We start from the raw sequence: 14,077 nt of genomic DNA on the forward strand, positions 1-14,077 counted from the left end.
TGTGTCTTGAGAAGGCCTGACTTGTTAGACTTGCTCCATGGAAATGTAGAGCAGCAGTTTGAGCAGAACTCCCCAGTTGTGTGCTGCGAAAGTGCTCTCAGGTCTGCTGAGCAGCATGCGGCCCCAGCTGGTTGTCCTGGGATGGAGAAAGGTCATGCAGCAATGCAGAAGAACTCTGCAGCATCCTCTACCACCTCACAAGTGTTCTAAAGAGAAGTATTTGCTACCAGTGCTTGACACACAATACCAGTGTATCCATGTTAAATTGGACTTAGCCTACAATGTGCTTCATGAACTTGAACACCTAGCACTTGAACGTGAACATGACACTTAGCAGGACACAAATTTAGAGAAACATTTAAATACCTCTGCTTTCTAGTGATTTGTTCAATCTTATGTCCTGTTGTACACTTGGCCAGCTGGACTGTAATTTGAATGACCAGCAATAATGGGATGTTTGAAAGTAAACAGCTTACACAATACAGGAGGCCAGAAGTTTTTCACTGCAATTAATACTTTATCTGATAAAGGCAGCCCAAGTGGAGATGTGGTGTATGAAAAACTTCACTCCATCTTTTGGGCATGCCCACCTTAAGATGAGACCCTTATTAAGGGCTAATGGTTGTGCTAGATCTGTTTCAGTTGACTTTCTGAAATGCAAAGTCCAAGAGACAGCCCCATTCTGCCTTTTCATTTCCATCGAAATCCTATCTGAAAGTGCATCCTCCTCTCTGCACTGAAATCAGAGGGACTAGCTAGCACCTTGGGTTCTGCAGCTATGGCTTTAAAAATCTGTGAAAGGTGGGGAGCTTTCCATGGTGTGGTGCAAGAACTACCAGAAAGAAGTTTGAATGGTGTGGCCAGCTGAAGAAATGACTCTCCTGCAGGAAGCCAGGCTTGCAAGAGCTATGTCTTTCTTCAAAGAGCTGGGGGAGGAGGGAGGTGTATTGAATAAAGGTGAAGGTGGTGATGGAGTTGTTTTCATTGAATGTTTCACAGATTCATAGAACATCCTCCAGTCTGATTAAGATAATTTTATGCCTACCTTGACAATCATTTGTGTTTTAAAGGTAAAAAAAAAAAAAAAAAGGTTAAACAGGTACACTGTTCTGACCTAATCCAGGGGATCAATATGTTCTGAACCTTTATAGCCAGAACTAACATTATTGTTCATCTTTATATTGGAAGAAATCTGACTTGCAATTAGTGGGACACTTTCAGGCAGTTTTTGGCCTTTTCTTCTGCTTTCAGGCTCTAAACTGTATTTAGCCATTTCTGTTGCCTTCAGAGAACTAACGGGATTTAAACCCTCACATGTACTGGAGCTCCACATAGGTAAGAGGTGGAAGGACTGGAGATACCTTGAGTCTCACCTTTCTTGACAGAACCTAGAGCATGTTACAGCACTTCCAATAGCTCTTTTTACACTGAATTTAAAACTAAAACGAACCACACCCCCCCCCCTCCTCAAAACTTCAAAAACCACCTGTTGGGACTCTCTCATCAAAGCCTCAACTTGCATCTTTCAGCTCCCTAAGATCTTGCCCCTACGTGTCATGTGGAACATGTCAGGCTGACTTTCCATCAACGGCAGAAATTCCCCACGTCTGGGGACTCAGCCACAGCATTTTTAAAGGGTTTTCCAGTGTTTCTCGACAGCTCCAGCGCAGCTTTGCCCCCGACTCCCCTGTGGGCCCACAGCCCAGGCTGCGCACGCAGCCCAGCAGCAGCTGCCCTTGTCCTTCGCTACGACCAAGTCAGTTTTCCTGCTGGGATGAGGCTGAGGCGCCTGCAGCGCGGCCGCGCCCGCCCTGTTGACGCTGCTGCGGGGTCTGACAAGCCGCACCGCGGCCCGAGCAGGGCTCGCCGGTGAGGCCGAGCCCGACAGCCGCCCCAGGAGCCCGTCCCGACACTCCGCTACCAGCAACAGCCCCATGCCCCGCCAGACCGGCCCGGCCCGCCGCCCCCGGAGGCCGCCCCGGCACGCGCACGGCGGCCGCGCAGGCCCGGCGGGCCCCGCCCCGGGCGGCGGGGGCGGGACGGGCCCCGGATGCAGTTGCTGCGCCACAGGCGCCCGGGTCCTGCGCGTGCCCTCGGCCTGTCGCCGGCCGCTCGCGGCGACATGTCGCTGGTGGCGGAGGCCTTCGTGACTCAGCTGGCCGGTGAGGGGCGGGTGCGGGCAGGGGACGGCCCAGGGAGCCGCGGGCGGGCGGGACGCGGCGGGACGGGCCCGGCCCGGCCCGGCCCGGCCCCACTGGGTGTCAGGCGCTGCCCCCCCGGGTCGCGGCCTGAGGGTGGCGGCGGAGCAGGAGCTGCCCTGCTGGAGTGCGGAGCCAGCCCTGCCGCCTCGGGCCCCTGGGTGACCCCTCGGGACGGGACTGGGGCGCTGGGGGACCCAGCCGGGCAGACGCGCCTCGGGGAGGGGTGTGGAAGGCCGCGGCGGGCCGGGGGCCTGTGCGGAGCGCGGCCCTTCGCCTCGCGCCGCCCGCCTGGGGAGGGCGGGTCACCCTGTGCAGCTCCCGCTGCTCAGCGGGCAGGGTCACCAGGCCCCCTCCTTTGCTGTGCTAGGGACCATCTTTCTTTTGATTTAGTCACACCTCTATTTTTGCAACTACTTGTTTTTCTTCAGTGGTCCAAAAACTTTCATCGTATTTATGATTTCGGCAGCTAGAGTGGAGTCCCACTCTGTGGGAGAGCTCAGAGCAGTGCCGTCCTCTCCCTGCTCCCTGCCGGTGTGTGCTGTGTTCCTTGTGTTGCTCTTGTGAAGCTGAGAAATGTCACAGAACTTTTGCCACTTTTCAGGGCTCTTCTGATCTGCTGCACCTTGGGCCATGTAAACTGCACATCAGCCTTGTCAGAAAAATATGTATCACTGTGGGGTTATTTAGCAAATAAAAGGATGTTACTTTGCTTTCATGGAAAAAGAAAACATACATCTTGAATAATTCCTGGATAGGAAGTTCAAATACATTTAGTATGTTGCACACTGAAAATCACTACATTGTCTAGTTTCTCCTTAGTTGTTACTCGCTGTTCCCAGCTTCCTACTGCTACATAAGATCACAAGCAATAACTACTGCTAGGAAACAGCATTTTAGTGGCTGCTGACCTGTTGAGGAGGAAGCCAGGAGCTGCGTGTGTCTTCTGCTGCTCGCTAGAGGCTTCATTTTAAGTCTGGGTTGGGTTCTTTGCTATGAATGAACAGTTTCCAGAGCAGGCTTGCCCCTGACTGGTGTGTGAAGTGAAACTGGTGGATCTTGAATCTTTGTGTGTAGAGGTACCCATACACAAGCTTGGAAGCTGCGCTGGGCTCCTGGGTTGGCATTCGTGAATTCATTGATATTTGCACAAGCCATGCTTACATTCCAAGGGCCAGAGCACTAGATCCTTAGGATGCAGAGAATACGGTCACTGTCAGTGTTGCCTCATGCCATTTACTAGCCTTTATGATCTCTTTAGTATTTTTTATTTATATTGTGAAACATAAGGATAATGATATGTGAGTAGGTGTTGATTCTTCTGGGTTCCTCTGCTCTGTGGCCTTTATGAATTTTCTAGAGTGACAGCTTGCTGATACTTACTTTTTCTGAAATTACAAATACAAACTCAAAACTATACTGTATGTAGGCATCTCATTGCTTCCTTATTGAAAGTGCTGTTTTGTTGTTTTTTTTTTTTTCACAACAACTACCTGCAAAACAAACAAATTGGTGTCGAATACAGCAATGACAGATCCAAATGAAGTAGAGTGTAGGCAAAATGTGTATTTGAGAAACTAGAAGCAAGAATATAGAGTTATGCAAAAACTGGCACTTTCCCCCCTTGCTGAAACATTTTTCCTGCGTTCCTGCAGAGATTCTTGCCTCCCCTTTGAGGTAGTTGCATGCTGCTTATTCTAGTCTCGGACTTGTGTCTTAGCAACTGAACTATTAAGATGGTGCTTTGAGGACATCAGAGCTGCTCAAGTACTTCTAGACCCTCCTAGAATTTAATAAGCTTAGAACAGGAGCACCTCATCTTTTACTTACCTGTCAGTCATAGGTTAAGTGATGCTTATTTTCATTTTGGTACATAAAGTAATATTTAGACATCTAATAGAAAAATACTGTTAATGCTCTGCTATTTTGCAGAGCGGAAATGGTGCTTCTTTTGTACTTCTGCTGGTTACGCAGCTACTTACTGTGACTCAGGGTACAGTACAAATACTTATTGCAGACCTGTCCACTGAAGCATTCTTTAAAACAAAATTATGATATTGCCTTTGCTTTCCCAAAAGTTAATCAGTGTCAAAAGCAGTTACCTGCCTTGAAAATAAAGAATACCTTTGCCTGTGGGTCATGGTCTTCTGACTTACCTGTATTATGTACCAGTCCCAGACCAAAACAAAATAACGCCAAAATCACTCAATTTGTTTGTATGGAAGATTTTTCTAGGGGGGAAAAAAAAAAAGAAAATGAAAAAAAAAATTATCTAAGATCTTGGCCAATACCCACTACACTTCAAGGTTTCCTGAGACATTGCACAGACACAGAGAATGTTTCATTCTGGTACCAAGAAGATATAAATGTCATGCAAATGTAAGAATATTTTTGAGTAAGAGATGCAGTGTATCTGCAAGGAAAAAATACCACTTGACAATAACCCTTGTTGTAAAAGCATCTTATCCCCATATCTGCAGTTGTGAATACTGCTGTTCTCTTATGTGTGACTGGAAATGTGAGAGGGCTCGGTGCTGGGACCACTTCTGTGGTCTTTATCAGTGACCTCGATGAGGAGGTAAAGTGTACCCTCAGTAAGTTTGCAGACAGCACCAAGTTGGGAGGGAATGTGAATCTGAGGGTAGGGAAGCTCTACAGAGGGACTTAGACAGACTGAATTGATGAGCTGAGGTCAACTGTATGCGCTTCAACAAGGCCAAGTGCCAGGTCCTGCACTTGGGCCACAACAACTCCATGCAATGCTGCAGGCCTGGGGAAGAGTGGCTGGAAAGCTGCCCGATGGAAAGGGACCTCAGAGTGCTGATCAAGAAGTGGCTGAATGTGAGCCAGCAGTGTGCTCAGGTGGCCAAGAAAGACAAGGGCATCCTGGCCTGTAATAGAAATAGTGTTGGAAGCAGGTCTGGGGAAGTGATCCTCCCCCAGTACTCAGCATTGGTGAGGCCTCACCTCGAGTACTGTGTCCAGTTTTGGGCACCTCAATAAAAGAAGGACATTGAGGTGCTGGAGCAGGTGCAGAGAAGAGGAACCAGGCTGGTGAAAGGCCTAGAGGACAAGTCTTATGAGGAGTGGCTAAGGGAACTGGGGCTATTTAGTCTAAAGAAAAGGAAGTTGAGGGGAGACCTTATCAGGGGAGACCTGAAAGGACATTGTAGAGAGGCAGGTGCTGGTCTCTTCTCGCAAATAGTGATAGGACAAGAGGAAGTGGCCTAAAGCTACACCAGGGCAGGTTTAGGCTGGACATTAGTTAATTTTTTTTCTCTGAAAGGGTTGTCTGGCATTGGAACAGGCTGCCCAGGAGGTTGGTTGAGTCACCATCCCTGGATATGTTTGAAAGTCATATAGATGTAGTGTTTGGGGATACGGGTTAGGGGTTAACATGATAGAGTAGGGTTAAAGGTTGGACTTTATGATCTTGAAAGTCCTTTCCAACTTAAATGATTCTATGATTGAGTATTTTTTCCGTGTCCATAAATACAAAGTTCGATTGGCTGATCATCCAGGGTCCTGTTCATGAAGACAGTTATTTTGTCATGGCAGTTACAACAAACTGCCTCTGCTCTAACATGTAACAGCTATAAAGCATGAGTCTTAGCATGCTGTTGATTAAAGACAATCATCCCAGTATAGTTTGTTTTTTAGAAATATTTTAAAAGCTAAAGGGAGTTTTTTAGTGGAGAAGAGGATCATGACTTTCTTTTACATACTGACTTGTGTATGTGTCTGGTAGAAATCTTGACCTTTCTTGCACCTTATGCATTAACTTCTGACATACCTGTCCACTGTCTTGGCACAAACTGACACACAGAAGATACCATCTGAACATAAGAAAAACTTGTTTTACTGTGAGGGTGGTTTTAACACTGGAGCAGCTTGCTCAGGGCAGTGGTAGGGTCTCCATCCTTGGGGATGCTCAGCGTCCAACTGGAGATTGCCCTGAGCAACCTCCTGTAACTGACCCTGGACCTCCAGAAGTGCCTTCCAACCTCAGACATTCTGTGACCATTAGTTGCTCATCTTACTTGCACTGCTGCAGTAATTCAGCACCCTCTCTGTGCAACATGCTTTCATAGCCTGCTGCTGTAATACATTATTGATTAAATACAAAACAATGACTAAATCACTTATGTGGAGTAAGACACTTACTTTAGTACTGTTCAACTGTTCATTTTTTCAGAAATATAAAGTGCTCAGTGCTGTGTCTCAGGGAATAATAAGGATATTTCTGTAGCTTCATGAATTGCAAGCATGTTATGTTATAAATAATCTATTTCTGAACTGTAGAAAATATTAATTGGATAATATGGTAGAGAATTTGTTTAGAGGAGCCTAGCATCAATCACATAATAACAGGATAGGAAATGAGTGTTTATACTGTAAGAAGAATTAGAGTGCCAGCTTTCAAGTGGTCCAGAACAATACTCTTTCTAATAGTTTTGAGTATCTGACTGCTCAAATAATCTATAAAAGATCATTGAAAAGATGTTTAATTGATCACTAAATTACTCAATATGCTTTACTTTTTTTTTCACTGAAAACATTAGTTTTAGATCAGTGATCAAAAAGAGGAACTGATATCCTTGTTTGTCCTTTGATCTTTGGAAAATGACTTCTGTTTATTGCCACTGAATTATGTCTAGTTTTAATACCGAGGGAAATGAATGCAGTTTGAAAAACAGATGCCCTTCTGCCTTTAGATATTTAACATTCTTACTGAGTCTGCCTCTAATGTGACATGCCAGAGCAAAAATAAATCTCCTATGTGCATGTTTTATATATTGATACAAGTTGCACTTTGGCTGAGTACAAATAGATAGGGAATGAAACCAACCACCTAAATAGTACCTGTACATAAAGACAGAACATTTAAGCAGAACATGCATTTTGCGCATAAAAATGTGCATAGGTAAATGTTAATATTTCCTGCATGTGTAAGGTGAAAAAAATAGTTATTCCTGCTTAATAATAGATTGTCTGCAGCACAGATCGTTTAATCCTGCTGCAGAGGTGCTTGTAGTCAAAAAGAGGTAATTTGAAAATACCATTGTCAGGCTGTATGATTTTATCTTACAGTGTTCTTTTACATTACTTTTTTTTGTTTGTTTGTTTTTTTGCAATCAAACTACAATGAACCTTTTAACTCTTATGCAGTTTCAATAAACAAGTCTCTTACGCTGCTCTTGCCAATTTGTGCTTAGACACATATGTTTTATGACTTGATTTGAATCAATCCTTTAAGTGAATTGCCTATTTAATCTTTTTTTAGATCAGGGAAAAATTACTTTCTTTCACAATTACTACAGTACAGTATGTATTTCATTTTGGAGATATTGTTATTTCTTGTTTTTAAGAAGCAATATAATTACAGTTTATAATAGAGTATGCTTCTATATTTGTTTCTAGCTCCATTGGGACTAAGCAGTCTTTCTCTAATCAGCATTTTATTACATGTTTTCTGCTAAAGTAGTATCTTTTTTTCTCATGCCAGAAATAAAATTGCTGTAGAAATAATGGTAACAAAATTAGTAAACAAAAAGTGGCATGTATTTCGATATTGCCCAGTTTGATTTGCAAGTGAGCTTTCATCAGTTGTAGAGTGATTTGGGTATGAATGCTGCTCAGGAGCCTAACAGTTCAACTCCCAAGAGGTCACAAAATCACAGAATGGTTTGGGTTGGAAGGGACCTTAAGATCATCTAGTGCCAAACCCCCTGGATGGGCAGGGACACCTCCCACTAGGTCAGGTTGCTCAAAGCCCTGTCCAACCAGCCCTTGAACACTTCCAGGGATGAGGCATCCACAGCCTCCCTGGGTAGCCTGTGCCTGTCTCACTGCTCTCATACTAAAACATTTGTTTCTAATATCTGATGTAGATCTGCCCTCTTCCAGTTTAAAGCCGATACCCCATGTCCTATTGCTCCATGCCCTTCACAGAAGGTCACAGAAGAATGACTTTGGAGAGGAACTAGATTTTTATTTCTCACTTGTTTGTTTTTTTTCTCTGGTCCCCTGGATTCTCTGTTCTCTGATTGTCCCCAGGCACTAACCTGGTCTCTTCCTGTAGGTTTGGACCGTATGAGCTGCTTCCTTTTCAAAACAAGAATGAATGAGAGAACTTGGTTGCTTTCCTCCTTTGCTCTAGTTTAACAGCTGTGCTGCTGGCTGTTTTCAGCCGTCTCTTTTGAAAGTGACGGAGAATCTGGAGGTACATGCAAGCCATGGGGAGGACAGCAAGAAAGTCCCCACCAGGTTCTGAAGTTTTTATTAGTATTATTTTAAAATTCTGGCCTTTAGTTACTAAGAAGGCAATATAGATGTCATGTGTATGTGGATGTTTTAATACAAACTGGAAGAAGTTACATGGAGCAATAAAACCTATGAAATGCATAGGGAGGATCTGGTACATCGAAGGAAAAAATTACGGTGCTGCAAAGAATACAGGAAAACATACCAGTCTCATTTGAATGAAAAAAACCAACAACTAGAAAGACTGGAGTGTGAATTGGATATTATGTACTGAGTTGGCGAGTAAAAATGTTGAGAGATGGGATTTTTTAGCAGTTTTGCCTTCTAGCTGTTGTATAATGCAATTGAAGCCAATGTAATTCTTGCCTCCCTAGCAAGAACTTTCAAAGTCCAACTGCATATGTATTATTTTGTTTTTGCATTTGAAAGCTATATTGGAGAAACTCTGGCATGGAGTATGTTCACTTGGAAAAGAAACGGGGAAAACTGATATGATTAAGGCAACAGGATAAAAGTTTTCAGATTTTGAATGAGTGGGTCTGCAGTGTTTCCAAGAGGCAAGGACAAGTCCAAGAGGTGCTATTGCAATTACTGTTCTATGTTTTGGGCTGACTTAAAGACTGTGAACCCTAAAGCAGCGTCTTCCCCCTTGCTAGTGGTAGTCCTTAGCTGGCTGACTGCACCAGTGCTACCTGTTTGCATGTCTACCCTGCAGAGATCTCCTGTCTAGAAATCTCAGCTATTGTTTCTTTGCAAGACTCTGGTACAGAGAACCTCTGTTGTCATCACTTTGTGCCTCCTAGTGCTGCTGCATTGAGGGCTGTGTGTGAGATAGGAAAGCCAGAATGAAGAGGAGTCTTAATGAAGGGCCTGAGGGGCTGGGGCTGAATGGGCAGGAATTGTGTGTGTGGGGAGCAGGTTTTGGGAGGTCCTGTCTGGCAGGACAGATGTGTAGGATCTCTGTTGTGGATCAGAGCAGGTGGATGAGAAAACAGGGAGCTCCTTGGGCACTCAGCAGCAGTGGTGTTCAGACTGCCTGACAAACATCCTTAGGGGAGAAGGAGTTCAAACTGCCACAGAGAAGAGGAGATACCAATCTAAGACAGCTTTCAAAGGACTAATTTAAAGTATAGAAATGTAGATAACATGGCTAAGAAACTTCTTAGTCCAGTAAGCCACTTAAGGTATTAATGACTATTGTACCTCCACTGTCCTACTCTTCACACCTCCTTGTGATTGAAGTTTTACTTCTTGAGTGGGCCAAATAGGGGCAAGGGATTTGAGTAGCACAAAGGGAAGAGATTGTTTTAGAGATCTATAAAAAGTTATATTTAAGAATTACAGAGCTTTGAGATGAAGCATTTATGCTGAATATCAGAAATAAGTAAAATAGCCCCAGCTAATCAGGACTTAATAAATAAATCTTTTGAGATAACTTAGCTGGCACACTTTCTGATTTTTCTGAAGAAATCCAGATGTTGATTTAGGAACAACTTTATTTATTTTATTTTGTTGAGATTTTTTGGCCTCCTTACCTGACAGAAATGTGGTTCTGCAAACACAGAGATGCTGAGTGATCTCCTCCTGTGGCCTCCCCTAGGAGTGAGTGCACTGAGCACCCTGGAGGATTGAGCTGGAGAATGAGTGTGTATGCTCTGTAAATTCAACTTAAAGATGGTAACAGAATTGGATTAATGCTTAAATACATGCAATTAATAGCTTGTTTGGAGGGTAAACCAGCAGATTGTGTCATGCTAAATGACTTCTGCAGTAATGTCATATGCAGACTCTTTGTGGTGCAGCCACAGGAAACTCAAGTTTGACAATTGCTGCTGAGATTAAGTCTTTATGTTGACAGTCAGTGTGATCAATAAATACTGAATACATGATTTATCTGAGTTGTAATATCTCTACGAAGGAGGCATGGGATGAATTTAAGCAAATGATGTAATTACTTGATACATGATTTAATACATACTGCTTAACTTGTGTGAGATATGCTTTTCATTTGGCAAGGCACTATAAAACACTTTTTGGTCTCTTGTCAGCAGAGGCAGGGAGTTGCTGATGCTTTCATTTTTTCTTGGCCTTTGTTAGTTTACAGGATCAGGCCAATTACATGAAATTGATCTGTACTGAATGTGGGTGGGTTGAAGTGGTGAGTCTTAAGGCAGCTAATTCACAACTTTCTCGTACTTCCTTTATTGATCACCCTTAATGTACAAGATGTGTATTTTTAACTGCTTTGGTTCCAAAGTGGCTGCAACTTTACTGTATTAATCAAAATATACCCCTCCATTATTTCCTGTAGTAAGGATATAGAAACACATAAATTCCTGGCATTTTATTTTTAAACAATGTGTTGCTGCTTGAAAATAGGACTAATTTGTATTATGAAAAGAGAACAAAGTCGTAATCTGCTTCTTTTTGATGCATCTCAACATCAAGAGGCTAATAATCCCCTTTCCTTCTGGAGTCTGTGGGATAGCTTTCTGTGTGGTTTTCTTTGGGGTACTACATTTAGAACATGATGAGCAGCAGGTCCCCCAGTAGCACCAATCTTCAGAAACCAAAAAAGATTGCTGTTTTCCTGCTTCATGTTATGATATTTGGTGCATAATGTTTGTAGACTTGCAAGTAATGTTGTTGGATGTGGGATGTTGCCCAGATGTAAGACTATATTTCTTTTTAGTGGTTACTCTTGTGAGAAAACAGTTTTGAGGTATCATTATAATTTAATCAAATTTGTACCTAGGGAGAGGCTTAAGGAAACTGTGGAAATAATGTGTAAGTTAATATCTCCAGCTGTAATATTGCAATACAGTGATTCAAATTAATGTCAACTTCTTTTTGTTTTTAATAAAAGATATCTTGCCTCTTGGCTATCTTAACAGGCCTTTAATGCCATGTGAACCAAACTGGTGAATACAGATGTTTTAGCTTTCCTCCTTTTTATGCAAGTTTAATATTAAAGTGTTTAAGAGGAATATAACAGAAAGGAAGCTGTTCCATGCAAATGCGGTGACTTTAGGGAAGGAATAGTCTTTATTTCTATATGATCCCTTAACTACTTCTTAAGATTTCAGGAAATTGCTCTGTCTGAGAACATCACATGTTCCCGGGCCAGGTCCTAGCCTCACCTACACACCAGCACACTGAACTGAAGGGAAGAGATTGTTAGTTGACTGAGCACTTCATTTACAGAAGCAGAAAGAGGATATCAAAGGATAAATTGCTAGCATTTCAGTTCCATTGCTGAGAATTCAGAAAATTTTAGTTTGTAGGAGATCAGGGGCAGAGATTTTTCTCAATTTATTTCTCACTGTATAGTTTCAGTACTTCCACAGGATAGTAACATGTGGTGTTAATTCTTTAACCTTGAATCATACTAGGCATAGGCTAGTTCTGTAACAAAATAATTTCTGTCTGCGTTGCCTTCCAAAAATGTTCTTGCCCAACTGAAATTCTGATATTGTAAAGAACTGGGAATAACCTAATTTCAAGTTGAGCATTTTCTTACAAAAACTTTTAACCTTTGGATAAATTAATTTCCTGGGCAGGAGGTGACATCTTGATGCCTGGATCCAGAGGTCTCTGGCATTTGTCTGTGGCTGATATTCAAGAATGCTGCAGCTTGCTAGCAAGTGTCCTAAATGAGACTCTAAGGGCAAGTCACACTGCATACGCTGCTGCTTGAAACTGCCTATTCATACTAGACCACTGAAACAGCTAAGCTGTTGTTTAACATATCCCTCAATTTACCATGCAAAGTATTTAATGTCTTTTCATTTTCACAGTCAGTGGTGTTTTTTTGTTGTTGTTGTTGTTTTTTAAGTAACAGAATTAAAGGCATAACTGTAAACCATTTATTTCATTACATCTCTTTCATCATTGTTAATCTGTTTGGGGAAGGTAGATGAAAATGTCTGTTTCCCCCATCCATCCAGCCCAAACATACGATAAATAGTTTCCCAGTAATTCAGAGTGTAGGAGTTGAAACTGACTTTTGTACACTCATAAAGAGACTCTGAACAGCCAGGACAAAGAATTGGTGGGGCTGAAGCACTGCAGAGTGTCTTAGGAATGTAGTGCTTGCTCTTGCACAGACTTCACCAGCGGAATGTTATTGCAGCCTTTCATTTTTTGAATTAAAATTCATCTCTGTGCAAGTATTGTATGTCCTGTTTTTAGAACATTAGTTGGAGCTCAGACGTACATAGGCCTCAGGTGATGTTGCTGATCCTCTGTGCTCTTATGTATCTCTTGTTACAGCATATGTGCATTCTTCTCTCTTACTGTTCCAGAAGTATTTGGGTGGATAAAGTCTTATTATTGAAATAACAGTCTCAAACATCTGGAAATGTTGAAATCAAAATGCTGTTTGAATATCTGTCTCTGACCTTAGTGTTGCTTAAGTGAAACATTTCACCACAAAATCAAAAAAATGCACCATAATATGATACATTTCTAGTGGCCGAGAATTTGATGTGACTGTCATGACTCATTCTGTGTTTTGGAAGTTTTTTTGTAAGAGCAGAAATGATGTATTTTCTAAGTTACTCTCTGACATAACAGGTGAGGAGTCTAGGAATCTGTTTTAATAGATGGCTACAAACCTGAGTAATTAAAACTCCACTGGGAACATGAAACATACCAGTTCTCAGAATTTTCTTCTAGAAGTCTAATTTGACACCAAAGAACCATGCTAACACTTTGAAATCTGTATTTTCTGTGCTAAACTATTAATAAGTAAAACACTTTGACTAACAAATATATTTAGCTTAGTGAAATTTTCATGCATTTTTAGTCATGCACAAAACCAAATAAGATTTTATACAGGTGATCTACTTGCTGTTTGACTTTTCCCATTGTTGTGATGCTGCATCTGTTGAATTCTCAGTTCTTAGCATTTCTAACAGGGTTTATAGAATAATCCTTTTAGTGTCCATCTCCCTTTACATCTCACTTCCCAGAAACTTCTGAACTCAAAGTTAATTTCAGACAAATTTAACAGGGAGGACTGATCCCATAGATAGTTTCCTACAACTGATATTAAAACAAGCAGTGCTTTAGAGTAGAGAAAGACAACAGTGTGAGGTTTGCTGGTCTTGAACAAACTGCAGAGAATCCACATGAAAGACTAAATACATTAATTTGTTAAGCATGGGAAAAGTTTCAGCAGGGTGGGAAAGTGACTTCTGCTAAAGGCTGCAAGCCTGAGAGAGAGACCCATTGAAAACCACACAATAGTAATTCCTCTGATTATGGAGGCATAAGGAAGAACCAAATAGTTCCTTATTCTTAAGATATGTAGGGAAGCTGTTCCTGTAAGGCATACTTCCAGGCAGTTATTTCATCCTGTGAGCCACTAATGATAAAAATGTCTGTTGCATAGGATCTAACACATAAATGTGATTCTGAAAGCTTCTGAATCTGAATTGACATCACATTTGTTAATGTTCTCTTTATATACCTAGCGCCACAGTAGTCATGGTTAGCAGGGACATTAACATCTACAGACTAGAAGATTATAGTTGCCGAAGGATAAACTGGATTTGACTTCATTAGTGCACAAATGATAAGTTTGTGAGGAGTTATTATAGCATTAATCAACT

The 14,077-nt window shown here is 42.1% G+C and overlaps 1 protein-coding gene across 2 annotated transcripts in view; it reads left to right on the plus strand.

Annotated features, from left to right (window-relative positions):
- The first annotated feature begins 2,034 nt into the window (after window positions 1-2,034).
- MTX2 (metaxin 2) overlaps window positions 2,035-14,077 on the plus strand; it is a 36,021-nt gene continuing 23,978 nt past the window's right edge. For both annotated transcript variants that reach the window (XM_051623293.1, XM_051623294.1), the window contains exon 1: window positions 2,035-2,162. In XM_051623293.1, coding sequence (XP_051479253.1) covers window positions 2,051-2,162 — 112 coding nt within the window. In that variant the 5' untranslated portion in view covers window positions 2,035-2,050. The remainder of the gene's footprint in view (window positions 2,163-14,077) is intronic.

The sequence above is a fragment of the Apus apus genome, chromosome 6, assembly GCF_020740795.1.
Source record: "Apus apus isolate bApuApu2 chromosome 6, bApuApu2.pri.cur, whole genome shotgun sequence".
NCBI classification, from domain to species: Eukaryota; Metazoa; Chordata; class Aves; order Apodiformes; family Apodidae; genus Apus; species Apus apus.